General features: G+C 37.8%; 1 protein-coding gene across 1 annotated transcript; it reads left to right on the forward strand.

Annotated features, from left to right (window-relative positions):
- The first annotated feature begins 2,033 nt into the window (after window positions 1–2,033).
- On the forward strand, window positions 2,034–4,394 carry LOC143880236 (cationic peroxidase 1-like). Its single transcript, XM_077383064.1, has 4 exons — window positions 2,034–2,296; window positions 3,331–3,522; window positions 3,616–3,781; window positions 3,873–4,394. Exons 1-4 carry the CDS (start codon window positions 2,093–2,095, stop codon window positions 4,256–4,258), a joined length of 948 nt encoding a protein of 315 aa, XP_077239179.1. The 5' UTR covers window positions 2,034–2,092; the 3' UTR covers window positions 4,259–4,394.
- Window positions 4,395–18,675: the final 14,281 nt, after the last annotated feature.

An 18,675-nucleotide genomic window follows, 5' to 3' on the forward strand; every position in this document is an offset into this window, starting at 1 on the left:
TTCGTTTATTACAGTGACCCATAACAATGCTTATAATATATAGAGCACTTAAGGGATAAACAAAGAAAGAAAAGATAACAATAAAAGGGGGTTATGCTAATCTAATTCACTTACCTAATCCAGACAACTACTTAATCTGACCAATCAATAAAATCAGAAGATCTGACTTATTTTAACGTGATTTGATTTCATTTTCTAATACATCCCACATTTTCAATTTGGCGCCCCAAAATAATGATCTTTTAACTAAAGTGGGCTCTATATCTTGTGAGCTCCCGTATGAAGCCTTCCAAATACCTATTATCACACCCGTTGACGAGCAGAAGCATTAGCTGGATGACAAGAGTATAAAACATTCTGTGTAGTATTAAAACCTAGAAAATCATTCATAATCTTGAAATGCTTATTCCACATAGTGAAATGTTAGGAATTAGATAAGTGTTCTTTTGACTTTACTAAGATCCTTATACACACCTACATTCACACTAAACAATTCCTTAGGGAGAAAGATTGTACAGAAATGACTAAAATAATCATGGGATTTGTTTAGTGGGCTTTTTTCTCCGTCATCTGGTTTTAAATTGACTTGTTTTTACTTTTCTAGAAAGACAAACTGATCTGGATGTTGAACAGTCAACCGTTGATTGAAGAGCGTAAGATCAATTTTCGATGATATCCATTATAGTTTAAAAAGAGGATCATTCATCCTTTTGTTAGGCTGATCCCAGATTTGGAAATGGGATAAATTGGACCACAGTTCTTTGACTTTAGTAAGATTCTTGAAAACAACTTGGTTCACACTAAGATGATTTTTAACGAGGAAGCTTTTATTCGATTGACTGGAATAATGTTAAAATTTCTTAGGTGCGCATTTAGAACCATGGTTTGTCTGATATGATTTGTTTTTACTTTTCTACGAAGAAATTGGTCATAGTCTCAGACTACCGTGTTTAATTTTTAAGAAGGGGGTAGGGATAAAAGAGAAGCCCCTTTAGAGAGAGAGAGAGAGAGAGAGAGAGAGAGAGCAAAATCATTTTTAGTATCAATAGTAAAATGCAAATTTAAGATTGTCCAATATGTGAGACCATGACCGTCGGTATTGTGGCACATCGTGACCTACGTGGTCTTGCTCCCATCATGAACAAACTTCCAATGCATAAGATAACGAGGAAGTCATTTATTTTACACAGAAAACGGTGTGACTACGGGAAGAAATGGGGGTGGATGTATATTTCCCATATAAATATTTAAAAAAAAAACAATGATTTAGCATATCTTGGCACAACTTTCTTAGGATTCAGATTAAGACCACGTGTATAAAAAGTAAGGAAATCCAAAAGGGCACATTTTAGGACCTGTTGTTGCCTATTTCGTATCATAAAATCAAGGGCAATAAGTAACTTGATTGGATGATATTAAGCCCATTAGCTGTAAAGCCTAGTCGGGGATTGGAAGGATATCTTAATGGTCAATTTTTTGTCAACCTTTAACTTAGGCATGAGATGTTCTATAAGATTAACGTAAATGATTCACCGTAAATGTTACTTTTAGTGTAGTGATGTTGTTTGTAGGAGAACAACCCAATTCAACCTTCTTCTTCTTCTTCTTCTCTCTTTTTCTTTTTCTTTTTCTTTTTCTTTTTCTTTTGGGGGTAACGAAGGGTGTTCCCTACGGATGCTCGCAATCACCCGGAAACCACCCCCATCGGGCAACCCAACTTGTAGAAGAACATGAAAAGATGACCCACATGTCTTGTTCTAATGACAAGACGTCCGTTTTATATTTTTAGACGAGGTGTCCTGGCCAGGCTAGAAAACACACAAGTGGGTCCCACAGCCTATTAGGAACCTGCCTAGCAACCACGTTTTATAGCACTTTCCTTGGGTCGGCACAAAAGTGCCATCAGAACGCAGGGCGTGTGGGGCCCTTCTTGGCATAGATTTTCGTACTTTTGACTTCAAATCTTCACCAAAAGCAAAGTGCGACGCGGTCGGAAATTTTTTCCTAACAAATCAGGCTATAAATTACGTAGTCCCTGGCCATCTATTCACTCAATACAAGCTCTCCTCTTCCTTACTAGTAGTCTTTTGCAATGGCTTCCTTGGCATTTAGCTTTACCTTCTCTATTTTCTTCTTCTTTGCAATTGCTTCTGCTCAACTTTCATCCACTTTCTACTCTTCCTCATGCCCTAATGCTCTCTCTACCATCCAGACTGCGGTAAAGGCTGCGGTAGCTAACGAGAAGCGCATGGGAGCCTCTTTGCTTCGTCTCCATTTCCATGATTGCTTTGTTAATGTAAGTTTAGAGTAAACTACACTTGTTTTCCTCTCATATACTTGATTTGCTCAATAAGCCCAGACCAAATTTGTGACCTTGACATTCCGACCATTATTTTCAAGTTCAATAGTTTCGAAATAGGTCTTAGGCTATATCTATACTACATATATAAAGCCAAGCCCCTCCTACTTTTTAAGTGGATAATAAAATCAATTTCTTATGTTAGGATAGCAAGAAAAACATTTCTGATGGAAAATTTCTTCTTGGGAAATTTTAGTCCTTCCAAGATTTAGAGGGGAAAATATATGATTGTGGTAAATTTAGATGGGTATTATCATGAAATTAAGGTCCTCTTACTTTTATCTTTTCATGTGTAAAATAATGTACAGGAAGTAAGAACTATGTTTCCTATGGGTGCATTGGGGAGTGCCTTGGTTATTTTATACAGTAAGCACAACCCCATGATGTGACTGCAAATGCATACTACAATCATTCGTGGTTTTCAAAAGGGGTTAGTGATACTGATTCATGGTTCACTAGTGCTCGATTTCCTTGGGGACGTGAATTGGGTTTTGGGCACACAAGTGTCATAATGACATGCAGGTTGAAATACATATATAATAGCTTAGTACATTTTGGCCATATTCAAAACACGAAAAGTACTTTTCATAGGTCAAAATAACTATGTCGAGTGGTTTTATCCCTTTGGTTTAATGTTATACCTTGTTATTTTACCAATTGTTTTCTTGAGGCTCCGTTTCTTTGGAAGTAAAAATGGATGAAAATTTTGTTTTATGTTCATTTTTACAACATAAAATAAATTTTATGTCGAATAGAATAAAGTGTAGCCTAAGGTTCCATTGGGCCTAAAATGAATTTTCCAACCATCTTTCCAATTTAAAGTGGCCAGAAAATTTGTTTTACGCCCATTTTATGTCCAAAGAAATAGAGCCTAAAAGTGAAATTGTTTAGCTGAGAGAGAGAGAGATGAGGCTTTAATTTGTTGGCAACGGTGATGAAGAACGATGATTTATTGTTTGATTCCATGACAGGGTTGTGATGGTTCTATTCTATTGGATGACACTTCAAGTTTCACCGGGGAGAAGACTGCCTTGCCAAATGCCAATTCAGTGAGAGGTTTTGACGTGGTTGACACCATCAAATCCAAAGTGGAGGCGGTGTGTCCTAAGGTCGTATCTTGTGCAGACATTCTAGCTGTTGCTGCTCGCGATTCAGTTGTTGCGGTAAGAAAGCCCCACCTGTCATGGAAATTAAAAGAATCTTTCATATACGTCTTAACTAATTTTAATCGTTTTCAAATGATTTTTGTTTTTCAGTTGGGTGGCCCTTCATGGACGGTTCAATTAGGCAGAAGAGATTCAACAACAGCGAGCCTAAGCACTGCCAATAGCGACATCCCCCCACCAACATCCAGTCTAAGTGCCCTTATATCTGCTTTCTCCAATAAGGGTCTCAATACGAACGAAATGGTGGCTCTTTCAGGTTCCATTCACTTTAATCGCCGTAAATCTACTTTCCATTACACTTTAATCTTTATATAACCTTAAAAGATTTGTGGGAACCTTTTCTTCAGGATCTCATACCATAGGACAGGCAAGATGCACATCATTCCGAGCTCGAATCTACAATGAGACCAACATCAATACCTCTTTCGCTACCTCATTGAAGTCCAATTGCCCCAGCACAGGGGGCGATAACAATCTTGCACCACTTGATACCTTGACTGCAACGGTGTTCGACAACAATTATTATAAGAATTTAGTCGGGAATAAGGGCCTTCTTCATTCGGATCAACAACTTTACAATGGAGGTTCTACTGATTCTCAGGTGACTAGCTACAGCACAAGCTCTTCGACTTTCTTCTCTGATTTCGCTAGCGCCATGGTGAAGATGGGAAGCATAAGTCCTCTCACAGGCTCCAGTGGAGAGATCAGGACCAACTGCAGGAAAACCAACTAAGAACGATTCTTATACTATCTCCTCTAATGTCGTCTCTGTTTTCTTTTCCGTCGTTTTTTTTTGTAATAATAGTGATAGTAGCTTCTTAGCGTTTCAACTAAAGAAATAAATAAATAAGGTAATATTTTTGTGAGGATCATACAATTAAAGTGGATGAAAAAATTGTCACCCCTCAAACCAATCCCGTGACAGAACCATACGACTACAAATGAGGCTCACAGATATGGAAGACTAGATATAACAAGAACCACAATTAATTATCATTAATCGCAAGTGAATAGTTAAACAACCAATAAGTAAAGCTAGTTTATCCCCATACAATTAACCAACATTAATCGCAAATGAAAGTACTATAATTAACAAACATTAATCCCAAAGAACCAATAAAGTTAATACAAAGTTTAATCCAATTATTCACGGAAATAAAAGTAAATGATAGCTACAGCTAGTTTACCCCGACACATCCGCAAGACACTCCCCCTGACCATGTCCAAAGTCAGCTCTTATGATTAGTAACATATAACCAACGGGGTGAAGTAACCCTCAATCATAAGGGGATCCTTAGTGGATCTAGGCATGCCAAGAGGAGACACATGGTCAATCATGACACAATAAATGAAATGTGTGTCCAGTTTACTCTAGAAATCCTTGTTTCCTCAAGCTAAGCAAAACAACTAAAAATGCATCCAGTGAATAGTCATGCAACGACTTGACTTGGGTACTATTAGCACGGAAGCTCGGGGATATCCTAAAGGTACTGGAAATTCAGGCGATTTATAAGCCGGGAGCTCGGGGATACCCTAAAGGTACCACAAAGATCCAACTGCTATTTGCACCGACAGCTTGGGGTCACTGCCCATTGAAGGGATTGGTTTAGACCTTAGTTCTAGTGAAATGCAAACAGTGATGAAGTTTCACATGTCATGAACATAGAACCCATGCCCATCCTGGCATGATCATGTAACCTATGCATCACACAGTATGGACAATATATGGAATTTTCGATAAGAATACATGTAAGCATTCCAAATTCATCATAATCAGTAATCAACAATTCCAAAACCTATTGCAATTTTATAACTAAAAGCCCAAAAAACATGGGAATGGCACGCCATATCCTAGTTCTTTTGAATACATGGGTATTCCATACCATCGACATGATATTCAAGAGCACATAACATCATTGCTATAAACACTGATTTCCAGTCCGCAACAGTAAAGGTACTAAATAATTTTAGTGAGCTTTTGGGAAACAGACATTAAATATCCGTCAAATGACACACCTCAAGTGGGGCCTTTCAAATTCTAAGTCCTATGTTCAGTTCGCCTATAAATTGAAGCCACATCATCATTAATAGATTTGTAGGGTCTAAACAGTAAGCCAAACGTGCAAATAACGCGCCCAAAATAGCGAGCTCGATAAAATAAGATCCCCACCAAGAATCCTGAGTCCGGTCGGTCAATTAATTTTTGTTGGAGTACCTAACGCTCGGTCGACCGAACTCGATCAATAATCTTTTGGTGCACCGAGATGGTCAATTCTGGGTTTGCACCAACTTGTGATCTTGCCTTATTTTTGTAACTTTAATAGCCCCTAATTCTCCAACCGAGCGTCGAAACTAACTGCGGTCAGATCTGTTGGAACCCTTATGACGAGTGGATTCCATCAAACCTAACTCGGTCACTGGATTCTCATTGGATGGAGGTCGATGGAGAAACACAGGTTTACAGCCTCGAACCTCCATATCACCCTTACCGGTTATCAGAAACGATTTAGTTTGGATTCAATGGATTCCCAGCAATGGGAAGACTACAACGGATAAAAATAATCCTCTGAGATCACTCCAAGTGATGATTGATAATGGAAAAATTGCAAACCCTAACTCTTTCTTGAGGGAAACTTTAGGTAATGAATACGCTAGCAATTCATAAGAAAACAATGATCTTTTGTTGAGGTTTCTTACCTTAGATTTCATTCTCCTTTCTTCTCATCCAAGGATTTCTTTGATAAAATACAAAATTAATCCCTCATTATTATTTAAATCTATAGTTAGAATAAACCTATCCTCAAACTGACCATAGCGCCCTCTAACACTCAGCTAATACCCAAATTGGGTTTGGACAAAATAATCCAACATTCAGAGTATCTCATTGTCCCCCTCATAAAAACTTCATCCTCGAAATTGAATATAACTTGACATACCTGGGGCAAGGAACAACTTGTAATAATATATGCCCTAAAAGCCGGTGTTTTGATGTATTGAACTCATGACACTTAAATATGTCTGATGGATTGAATGATTACGATGGCAGCGATCCCGCCTAATGTCTATCCCGCTCGTGACTTGCACACACAGGCAATAGGTTAGGGACCATCTGGAGTCTAAACTTTAGGGGAACCCCACAACGCTCAAGTTAGCAAAGAGATCGATCAGAATGAGAGCTTAGTGCAAGGAAGGTAAAGTGCCACCTTCAATATGGCCAGTCGGTTCCTTGGGGAGCTGATCCCCTTGAATGGAGAGGAGGGTTTCTTTTTGTAGGAGGTTCTGATGCATTGGGAGTGATGTGACAACTGTATGGCACCATCTATTCTTTTGGCGAGATTTTCGGGATACGGTGGAGCTCCAGTTTGTCAGGGTATGGTGGAGCCCCTTAGACGGTGACAACGTTGAGATTGAATCCTGGCGAAATCTCCTGAAGAGAGGTGGGGTACATATTCTCCTGGCACCTTCTGACTTATGGCGTGCAAGGAAGGCTCTCACGCCTCATGTCGCAATCTGGGGGGGGGATTGGATCCAGCATCTATCAAATAAGCCCGCGACAGCTTCGAGTTGGTTCAGGTCAGAGAAGTATGCCTGCCTTTCGACTAAGTCGTTAGATTATTTCGTGGGGAAGATTGTTCGTAACGCTTGGTATTCTCAATATTTTAGTTTTCTTTAGGAGTTTCGAATTAAAGCGGTATAATAAGAGCACACTTTCTCGAGGTACGAGAAGGGTGGTAAGGTTCGTAGGCCTGGGAGACGGCGTTTTGAGCAGGGTTGCTTGCATATTGCGCATTCTTCCAATAAGTTTGGCTTGGTTTCGAGGAGGTAGGGGCGATCTATGTAGAATTCAAGAACACAAAATATAATACTCAAGAATAATAAAAGAGGTTTTTGTTTTCTATAGGAGGAAGAAAATGTCACTTTCTTATTTCATTCATTCCACACACCAAAATAACACAATTAGCCTTTAAATAGACTATTCTATACGTCCAAATTACTGCCCAAATTACTCACACGTTTCCATGTCTTTAATTCCTAGTCAAACTCTACTACATGACCCTAAAAGATAAACTCTTATTCCTATAAAATAGCTACTTAATTTATCTCTCACCAAAATATTAACTAATAGATAACTATTCTAGAAACAGTAAGAAACCTCTAATCGCTCAACTCTAATACAAATAGGATTCATAGTTTCTAGAGTACGAGATAAGCATGGCTTTATGTGGGCCCCACTAGGCACCACCGTTTGAATTCGATATTCCAACATGCCCCTTAATTCAAACTAGGTGAATGATTGTACTCCCATCATCTGATGAAATTTCTTGAACTTGTCTTTCGGCAAAGCTTTGGTAAAAATATATGCCACTTGATCTTTAATGTTTCAATGCTTTAGTTCCACTTCTTCTTTGCCTGTGACTTCTCTAATGAAATGGTGACGAATCTTAATATGCTTCGTCTTCCCTTGATGAACCAGATTTCTTTGCCAAGGCAATTGTGGATTTGTTGTCACAAAACATCCATGTTTGCTTGACAAGCTGTAGTTGTGGTAGCGATATACTCGGCTTCCGGGTTTGAGAGCATTGTAGTAAGTTGCTTCTTGGATGCCCAAGCTATGACACCTGATCCAAGGCTAAAACAATAACCTGTAGTAAGTTGCTTCTTGGATGCCCAAGCTATGACACCTGAGTACACAATACCAAAATTGATTGTGCCTTGGATGTCTCGTATAATTCTCTTTGCTGCCCCAAAATGATGCTTGCTTGGGCTGTGCATAAACCTGGAAATAATGCTAACTGCAAACATAATATCTGGCATTGTATGAGTTAGATAAATCAAGCCACCAACAATGCTTCTAAAATTTCCCTCCAATGGGGATTATCTGCTTTGAACAGAAAGCTTAAAGGCTCCTCTCAATCTAGCAACTCGAGGGGAATTATCTACTTTGAACAAAAAGCTTAAAGGCTCTCTTCTAAGAAAGTGCCTTAGGAAATCGGCCTCCAAATTTACTTTGCTGGTTTATTCCCCTCCGATGGTTCGAAAGAATTTACCTCGGAGTTCTGGAAGCCCCTTCTCTTTCAAGGAAGGTGACCTTGACCTCCTGAAAGATATCCCTTTTAATGAAAAGTTAGCTTGAAAGGTATCGCCTACTCCAGCAAAAATCCTTTTAAGCCCTCTTAAGAAGCAATGGGTGCAGCAGAGGAAAGAGGCGAGTTGCTTTTCTCCGATTGCCTCCTCTCAATCTATCAGTGAAATGGACCTCCATGTGCCCCTTTGAAATAAACAAGAGGGGGGGGGTGAATTGATTTTAACACTATATTATGCCTTTTGAAAATTTAAGTATTGAACTTAATTTGATTTATCTTCTCTTGATTAGATTTTTAGTTAGTGCAAATAAGATTAAAACAAAATGAAATGCCAAACCAAAAAGGAATGAAAGTGCAAGAACAAGAAAGAACACACCGATATATAGTGGTTCGGGCAAAGCCCTACTTCACTCTTCTTAAGATTGTCCTTAAGGTTTTCCACTATGTGAAACCTCCACGATGCCCGGCTCCGAGGCGATTACACTTCCGAGGCGATTACACTTCCGAGGGATATTAAATAAGGATGCCCTTACACCTTTACACCGACTCTCCTTCTTCGCCGAGTTCTAAGCGATGCTCCCTAGGGTATTAAGGTAGGATTCCCTAGCCACCTTTACAAGAAATATGAGATGAATAGCTTAGGTTCTCTTGAAAGCTTGATGCACTTTGTAGTCCCTTGATTACTCTTCAATAGTGGTTGCAAATGAAAGCTCTAAATCCAAACTCAAAAGATTTGCAAGTTGCAAGGCAAGTTTGGGGAAAAATAAATTCCTAAGCTCAAATGGGTTGCAAGTATGTTTGAAGGCTTAAGGAAGTTTTTTAAATGTTCAAGAGAGAGGAAATAATCCTCTTGATGTTGTAAATATAGCCTCTTGTCAAAATATGACCGTTTGGGGGTGTTGTTATCAAAAAACAAAATTTAATTCAAATCCCAACGGCTCTTTTCTCAGCTGTCGCGAGGTTCTCGGAGTTCCGAGAACCATTCTCGGAGCTTTGAGAAATTCTCAGAGTTCTGAGAGAACGGCCAGAAGAAGAAAAATTCTACTGGACCATTTCTCGGAGTTTCGAGAAAATGACCAGAGTATGAAAAAATACTACTGGACAATTTCTCGGAGTTCCGAGGGAACTCTCTAAGTTCCGAGCTCGGAGCTCCGAGAAAAATCTCGGAGTTCCGAGAAGCCTAAAATAAGCAGATTTTTGAGATTTTATTGCTTATTTGATTTTGGGCTTTTGGAACTCAATTCCTATGATAATTTTGGAATGTTTATGAGGGTCCCAACATGTTGGTCCACCACATACTCATTCACTTAACCATTTTAGTTCTTAAGTGTTTTTAAAAATTCTTTTGAAAAACCTTGCCTTGACTTATAAATCTAAAGAGAGAGGATGTACAATGAGTTCTAGGTAAACCTCAACTTCTCTTTAGCCTTGGTCTTCAATTGGTCTTTCATCTTGTGTATGCTTGCTTGAGAGATGATGTGAGCTCCACTTAGCTCCTTTGACTCTTGTTGGGTACATCTTCAAGCATGACCATGTAGTGTGTTGGTTTCGTCAATGATCAATCCTATCTTAAACACAACACTTCAAGGCAAATTGATTAGTATTCAATAACATAATCAATTATGTTTAGAATCATCAAAACAAGATAAGAGAGTAGACCCTTGGGCTTACAATCTCCCCCTTTTTGATGATGACAAACAAAATTGGTTATGAGGTGTGTGTGGAGTGACATAGTAGGCAAGTGAATGCTGGAACTCCCCCTCAATATATGCACACAGATAAATGATAACAATTAAAAGCATATGGTGCATATAGTCAATTGAATAGATAATCAATTTCAAACTTCTCCCGATTTTGTCATCGACAGAAAAGGGTGAACTAAAATGTACAACAATTTAGGAGTAAATGAAGATTGAGTTAGGTACTCCCCCTAAATCAATGCTTATGGTATAAAAATACTTATCCAAGTAGTGCACATATACCTGTTCATGATCGAGATGTTGACATACGACAAATTGTTAGGTATTTTTAATTAAGGTGAAGGTACCTCTCCATCTTAGAAAACTAAGAAGGCTAAGAGTACCAATTGAGTGATTTTTAAGATTAATATTTGACATCTCATTCATGCAGATACTACCAAACAAGGATGATATATAAATACTATATAGATAAGCTGGTGAAGGGCACAAAGTATTTATTTGGCAATTTCTTTGATTTGATCCGCACTCCAAATGTTTAAGGCACTTCGGATATAACATATTCTATCATCACTAAAGGGTTTTGTAAAGATATCCGCCAATTGTTCCTCAGTGTTGATATATTTTAAGCAAATATCCCCTTTTTGTGAGTGATCTCTAATGAAGTGGTGCCTAATCTCAATATGTTTGGTTCTTGAGTGTTATATGGGGTTCTTTGTCAAGCTTATAGCACTAGTATTGTCACATTGGATGAGAATATTTGTCATTTTAATTCCATAGTCCATCAATGTGCTTTTCATCCATAGGACTTATGCACAGCAAGCTCCAGCTGCCACATATTCAGCTTCTGTTGTGGACAGAGCTACTAAATTTTGTTTCTTGCTAAACCATGAAATAAGTGATTTTCCCAAGAATTGACAAGTCCCACTAGTGCTTTTCCTATCCACTCTACATCCAGCAAAGTCTGCATCTGAATATCCAATGAGAGTGAAAGCCTTAAATTTTCATACCATAGACCCAGACTCTGGGTTCCTCTTAAGTACTTGAAGATCTTCTTGACTGCCGACAGGTGAGACTCCTTTGGATCCGATTGAAATCGAGCACAGAGACAGACACTAAACATAATGTCTGGTCTGCTGGCTGTCAAATAGAGTAAGCTACCTATCATACCCCTATACATCTTTTTGGTCCACAGATTTGCCAAATTCATCCTTTTCTAGCTTAGCAGTTGCACTCATGGAAATTCTTGATGTCTTACTGCTATCCATGCCATACTTCTTTAATAACTCCTTTGTATATTTTTCTTGATTTATAAATATCCCATTTTGGTATTATTTAATTTGGAGTCCTAAGAAGTAAGTTAACTCACCCATCATGCTCATTTCAAATTCATTTTTCATTAGAGTTGCAAATTCATCACACATTTTTTGATTAGTTGAGCCACAGATGGTGTCATCCACATAAATTTGGACAAGGAGGATATCTTGATTTTCTATTTTGATAAATAATGTTTTATCCACCTTTCCCATTTCAAAGCCTTTTTCAACTAGGAAAGTGCAAAGCCTTTCATACCAAGCTCTAGGAGCTTGCTTCAATTCATATAAAGCTTTATCAAGCCTGAAGACATGATTTGGATGTTTGAAGTCTTCAAAACCTGGAGGTTGCTCAACATATACTTCCTCTTGGATATAGCCATTTAGGAAGGTACTTTTGACATCCATTTGATATAGTTTAAATCCTTTATGAGATGCATATGCCAAGAGTATCCTAATAGCTTCCATACGGGCAACATGAGCAAATGTCTCATCATAGTCTATTCCCTCCTCCTGATTGTACCCTTGGGCTACAAGCCTAGCTTTATTTATAGTGATAATTCCATTTTCATCCAATTTGTTTCTATTCACCCATCTCGTGCCAATGACTGGATGATCACTAGGTCTAGGCACTAGCCTCCACACCTTGTTCCTTTCGAATTGACTCAACTCTTCTTGCATAGCCATCAACTAATATTCATCCTTTTCGGCTTCCTTGATGGATTTTGGTTCTAATTTAGATAGGAACGCCAAGTTGTTACTCACACTACGATAGTATGATCTAGTTCTTACTGGCGATGTGGCATCACCTAAGATTTAGGATTCAGGATGATCTACCAATATTCTCCTATCCCTAGGTAATGAGTCATCATCTTCATTCTCTACTTCCTCACTAGGTAAAGTATTACTTGTAGATGCATGGGGAGGAGCATTTGTCTTAGGTGAGAGGTATTCAATAGGTTCATCCTCATCATGTGGCATTTCTTGAGGTGTTGGCTCTCTCATCAAATGTGACATGCATGGATTCTTCTACAACTAGGGTTCTTCTATTAAATACTCTATATGCCGTGCTATGTGTAGAATACCTTAAGAATATGACATCATCCGACTTCCTATCAAATTTGTGTAGGTTATGTTTAATGTTCAAGATATAGTGAAATAACCAAGAGGGGGGGTGAATTGATTTTAACACTTAATTAGCCCTTTTGAAAATTAATTATAAACCCTAATTTGAATTTTCTTCTCTTGATTAAATTTTTTTGGTTAGTGCAAATAAAATTGAAAGACAAAGTGAAATGCTAAACCAAAAAGAATGAAAGTGCAAGATAATGGAAGAGACACACCGATGTATAGTGGTTCGGGCAAAGCCCTACTCCACTCTTCTTAAGATCGTCCTTAAGGATTTCCACTATGCGAGACCTCCACGATGCCCGGCTCCGAGGCGGTTACACTTCCAAGGGATATTAAATGAGGATGCCCTTACACCTTTACAATGACTCTCCTTCTTCGCCGAGTTCTAAACGATTGCTCTCCAGGGAATTAAGATAGGATGCCCTTACACCTTTACAAGAATTAGAAGAGAGATAGCTTGGCTTCTTCTTGAAAGCTTGATGCTCTTTGTAGTCCCTTGATTGCTCTTCAATGATGGTTGCAAGTGAAAGCTCTAAATCCAAACTCAATAGATTTGCAAGTGCAAGGCAAGTTTGGAAAAATCAAAATCTTAAGCTTGAAAGGGTTGCAAGTTTGCTTGAATGCTTAAGGGAGTTTTTTCAAATGATCAAGAGAGAAGAAATAATCCTCTAGATGTTGTATAAATAGTCTCTCCTCAAAATATGACCGTTTGGGGGTGGGAATAACAAAAACCACAAATTAATTCAAATCCCAACGGCTATATTCTCAGCTGTCGCGAGGTTCTCGGAGTTCCGAGAAATATTTTCGGAGTTCCGAGAGAACGGCCAGAAGATGGAATTTTTCTACTGGACCATTTCTCGGAGTTCCGAGCTCGGAGCTCCGAGAAAAATCTCGGAGTTCCGAGAAGCCTAAAAATCAACAGTTTTTATATTTTTATTACTTGTTTGATTTTTGGCTTTTGGAACTCAACTCCTATGATAATTTTGGAATGTTTATGAGGGTCCCAACATGTTGGTCTACCACATAACCCATTCACTAAACCTTTAAAGTTCTTTAAGTGTTTTTTGAAAACTATTTTTAAAACACTTTGCCTTGACTTAAAAATCTAAAGAGAAGGGATGTACAATGATACCTATGCAACCATCAATTTCTCTTTAGTCTTGGTCTTCAATTGATCTTCCATTTTGTGTATGCTTGCTTGAGAGATGATGTGAGCTTCACTTAGCTCCTTTGACTCTTGTTGGGTACATCTTCAAGCATGACCATGTAGTGTGTTGGTTTCATCAATGATCAATCCTATCTTAAACACAACACTTCAAGGTAAATTGATTAGTATTCAATAACACAATCAATTATGTTTAGATTCATTAAAACAAGATAGGAGAGTAGACCCTTGGGCTTACAATCTCCCCCTTTTTGATGATGACAAACAAAATTGATTATGAGGTGTGTGTGGAGTGACATAGTAGGCAAGTGATTGCAGGAACTCCCCCTCAATATATGCACACAGATAAATGATAACAATTAAAAGCATATTGTACATATAGTCAATTGAATAGATAATCAATTTCAAACTTCTCCCCTTTTTGTCATCGACAGAAAGGGTGTACTAAAAAGTAAAGCAATTTAGGAGTGGATAAAGATTGAGTTAGATACTCCCCCTAAATCAATGCTTATGGTATAAAAATATATAACCAAGTAATGCACATATACCTGTTCATGATCGAGATGTTGACAAATGTCAAATTGTTAGGTATTTTTAATTAAAGTGAAGGTACCTCTCCAACTTAGAGAACTAAGAAAGCTAAGAGTACCAATTGAGTGATTTTTAAGATTAATATTTGACATCTCATTCATGCAGATGCTACCAAACAAGGATGATATATATAAATACTATATAGATAAGCTGGTGAAAGGCACAAAGTATTTATTTGGCAATTTCTTTGACTTGTTCCGCACTCCAAATGTTTAAGGCACTTCTGATATAACATATTCTATCATCACTAAGGGGTTTTGTAAAGATATCCGCTAATTGTTCTTCAGTGTTGATATATTTTAAGCAAATATCCCATTTTTGTGAGTGATCTCTAATGAAGTGGTGCCTAATCTCAATATGTTTTGTTCTTGAGTGTTGTATGGGGTTCTTTGTTAAGCTTATAGCACTAGTATTATCACATTGGATGAGAATGTTTTCCATTTTAATTGCATAGTCCATCAATGTGCTTTTCATCCAGAGGACTTGTGCACAGAAAGCTCCAGCTGCCACATATTCTGCTTCTGTTGTGGAAAGAGCTACTGAATTTTGTTTCTTGCTAAACCATGAAACACGTGATTTTCCCAAGAATTGACAAGTCCCACTAGTGCTTTTCCTATCCACTCTACATCCAGCAAAGTCTGCATCTGAATATCCAATGAGAGTGAAGGCAGAAGATCTTTCATACCATAGTTCCAGACTTTGGGTTCCTCTTAAGTACTTGAAGATCTTTTTGACTGCCGATAGGTGAGACTCCTTTGGATCCGATTGAAATCGAGCATAGAGACATACAGTAAACATAATGTCTGGTCTGCTGGTTGTCAAATAGAGTAAGCTACCTATCATACCCCTATACATCTTTTGATCTATTGATTTGCCAAATTCATCATTTTCTAACTTGGCAGTTGTACTCATGGGAATTCTTGATGTCTTACTGCTATCCATGCCATACTTCTTTAATAACTCCTTTGTATATTTTTCTTGATTTAAAAATATCCCATTTTTGTATTGTTTAATTTGGAGTCCCAAGAAGTAGGTTAACTCACCCATCATGCTCATTTCAAATTCACTTTTCATTAGAGTTACAAATTCATCACACATTTTTTGATTAGTTGAGCCACAGATGGTGTCGTCCACATAGATTTGGACAAGGAGGATATCTTGATTTTCTCTTTTGATAAATAATGTTTTATCCACCTTTCCCATCTCAAATCCTTTTTCCACTAGGAAAGTGCAAAGCCTCTCATACCAAGCTCTAGGAGCTTGCTTCAACCCATATAAGGTTTTATCAAGCCTGAAGACATGATTTGGGTGTTTGAAGTCTTCAAAACCTGGAGGTTGCTCAACATACACTTCCTCTTGGATATAGCCATTTAGGAAGGCACTTTTGACATCCATTTGATATAGTTTAAATCCTTTATGAGATGCATATGCCAAGAGTATCCTAATAGCCTCCATACGGGCAACAGGAGCAAATGTCTCATCATAGTTTATTCCCTCCTCCTGATTGTACCCTTGGGCTACAAGCCTAGCTTTATTTCTCGTGATGATTCCATTTTCATCCAATTTGTTTCTATACACCCATCTCGTGCCAATGACTGGATGATCAATAGGTCTAGGTACTAGCCTCCACACCTTGTTCCTTTCAAATTGACTCAACTCTTCTTGCATAGCCATCAACCAATATTCATCCTTTTCGGCTTCCTTGATGGTTTTAGGTTCTAATTCGGATAGGAACGCCAAATTGTTACTCACACTACGATAGTATGATCTAGTTCTTACCGGCGATGTGGCATCACCTAAGATTTGGGATTCAGGATGATTTACCAATATTCTCCTATCCCTAGGCAATGAGTCATCATCTACATTTTCTGCTTCCTCACTAGGTAATGTATGACTTGTAGATGCATGAGGAGGAGCACTTAACTTAGGTAAGAGATGTTCATTAGTGTAAATGTTATTGTCTCTAGAACCTATGAATTTTACTTTTCCATCTATCTTATTTTTAACAATGCATTTGTCGGGGTTGAAGACTACTTCAAACTCAATATCACATAATTGACTAATGCTAATAAGATTATGGGATAAGCCATCAACATAAATCACATCATGTATGGGAGAGGTAGAGTTACCTATGGTGCCTTCTCCTTTTACCTTTCCTTTCTTATCATCTCCAAAGGTAACGTCTCCACCATCCTTGAGTGATAGGGATGCAAATTGAGTGAGGTCTCCGGTCATATGTCTAGAGCATCCACTATCAAGGTACCATGTGTTCTTCTTGTTATGGCTTTTAAGGGATACCTACATATGAATAGGCAAGTAAGATCCTTTAGGTACCCAAATCTTCCTAATCTTGCTATGTTCATTTGTTTTTACTTTAAAGTTCAATTTGATTTTATCTTGTTTAGCATGCATGCAAGCAACTTTATAATGACCTTTTAAACCACAATAAAAGCAAGTTTTGGTACAATTAGAAGAAGCCTTTAAAAGTTTGTTTTTATAGTTGGATATTGTAGTATTCTATTTATGGCCAAGTCCACTTTTATCATGTGGCATTCTTTGAATGTTAACAAGCCTATCCAATTTCAATGAACTATTTTCAAAATTTTCAAAAAGTTTCTTTAGTTCATCATATTCAAAAGATAGTTTACTATTTTCATGCTTTATCTTGTTGTTTTCAATTGAAAGTTCTTGTCGATTTTCATTCAAAATCTTAATGGTAGCATTTAACTCATGAATTTTAACTTTATATTTTTCATTTTCATCATCTAAAAATTCATGGTATTTCTTTAACCAACCAAACTCTTTTGTCATGTTAGCAAGAGAATTTTCAAGTGATGCATTTTTATCAAATTCAAACTCAAGTTCATCATGTGCATTTTGCAAGGAATCTAGAACTTCTTTTAAGACAATGACATCATTTAAAGTGTTTACCTCTTTATTGTCGTTTGTTGAGGCCATGAAGCAAACGTTTCTTGCTATCAAGCAATCTTCACCATCATTTTGTTCGCCTTCGCTTTCAATTTCCTCATCCCATGTGGCGGTCATTCCTTTCTTGCCTTCTCTTCTCTTGAAGCGGTTGTTTGAAGAAGGCTCATTGTTGAGTGGACAATCCGGGCGAATGTGTCCAAGCTTCTTGCATCCATAGCATCGGGGTTGAGACGATCCATCACTGAGCTCTTCTTTCTTCTTCAATGGAGGATTGGTCCTTCTATTTTTCATGCCTCCCATGTTCCTTTGCAAGAATTTGATCCTTCTTGTTAGGAGGGAACTTCATCTTCCATGTCTTCCTTTGTATCTTCATTGTCACCTACATTACAAGCAAAAGCAACTCCTTTTCCTTTTTCAATTTTAGTTTCAACTTCGGGTGCTTTTGTTTTGAAAATCATTTCATGGGTTATCAAGGACCCTATTAGTTCATCTAGGTTCAATGTATTCATGTCCTTGGCTTTGGTGATTACGGAGGTTTTGGATTCCCATGACAAAGGTAGGAATCTAAGGATTTTGGTCACTAGATCTCTATTTGAAAATTGTTTTCCAAGTCCCCTTAGTCCATTTTACAAGGTTAGTGAACCTAGTGTACATGTCGACAATTGTTTCATCGGGTGTCATTTGAAAGAGTTCATATTACCGAAATAGATGGTTCATCTTAGATTCTTTGACTTGGTTGGTTCCCTCATGGGTGACTTCTAAGGTGTCCCAAATTTCCTTAGCCGAATTCAAATTAGACACTCTATTGAATTCTCTGGGAGACAAAACACAAATAAGGGAATTCATGGCTTTGGCATTATAATTTGAAGCTTGTTGTTCGGCTTCGGTCCAATCATTTAGATTTCTTGTGGGTAATGTATATTCATTATTGATGGCTCTCCACATTTGGTAATCTTGGGTTAAGAAGATTTTCATTTTAGTTTTCCAAAAATCATAGTTTGTTCCATCAAAATAGGGTGGCCTAGTGTTTGAGTAACCTTCATGGTGTTGAGGATGGTTTGGCATTTTTAGAATCTTTACTCTAGACCGGTTAGGGTTTTAAAAATTAGAGACGAGGCTCTGATACCAATTGAAATAACCAAGAGGGGGGGTGAATTGATTTTAACACTTAATTAGCCCTTTTGAAAATTAATTATAAACCCTAATTTAAATTTTCTTCTCTTGATTAAATTTTTTTGGTT

This window comes from Tasmannia lanceolata, unplaced genomic scaffold (genome assembly GCF_043159265.1).
Source record: "Tasmannia lanceolata isolate RefF3 unplaced genomic scaffold, GAP_Taslan_0.1 ptg000006l, whole genome shotgun sequence".
Lineage (NCBI taxonomy): Eukaryota > Viridiplantae > Streptophyta > Magnoliopsida > Canellales > Winteraceae > Tasmannia > Tasmannia lanceolata.

What these genes read in the sequence shown, in the direction of transcription:
- LOC143880236 (XM_077383064.1), top strand. Translation starts at nt 2,093, where the DNA reads ATGGCTTCCTTGGCATTTAGCTTTACCTTCTCTATTTTCTTCTTCTTT. An exon ending in TCCATGATTGCTTTGTTAAT is followed by an intron (nt 2,297 to 3,330) that starts GTAAGTTTAGAG and finishes ATTCCATGACAG; the next exon opens with GGTTGTGATGGTTCTATTCT. An exon ending in CGAAATGGTGGCTCTTTCAG is followed by an intron (nt 3,782 to 3,872) that starts GTTCCATTCACT and finishes CCTTTTCTTCAG; the next exon opens with GATCTCATACCATAGGACAG.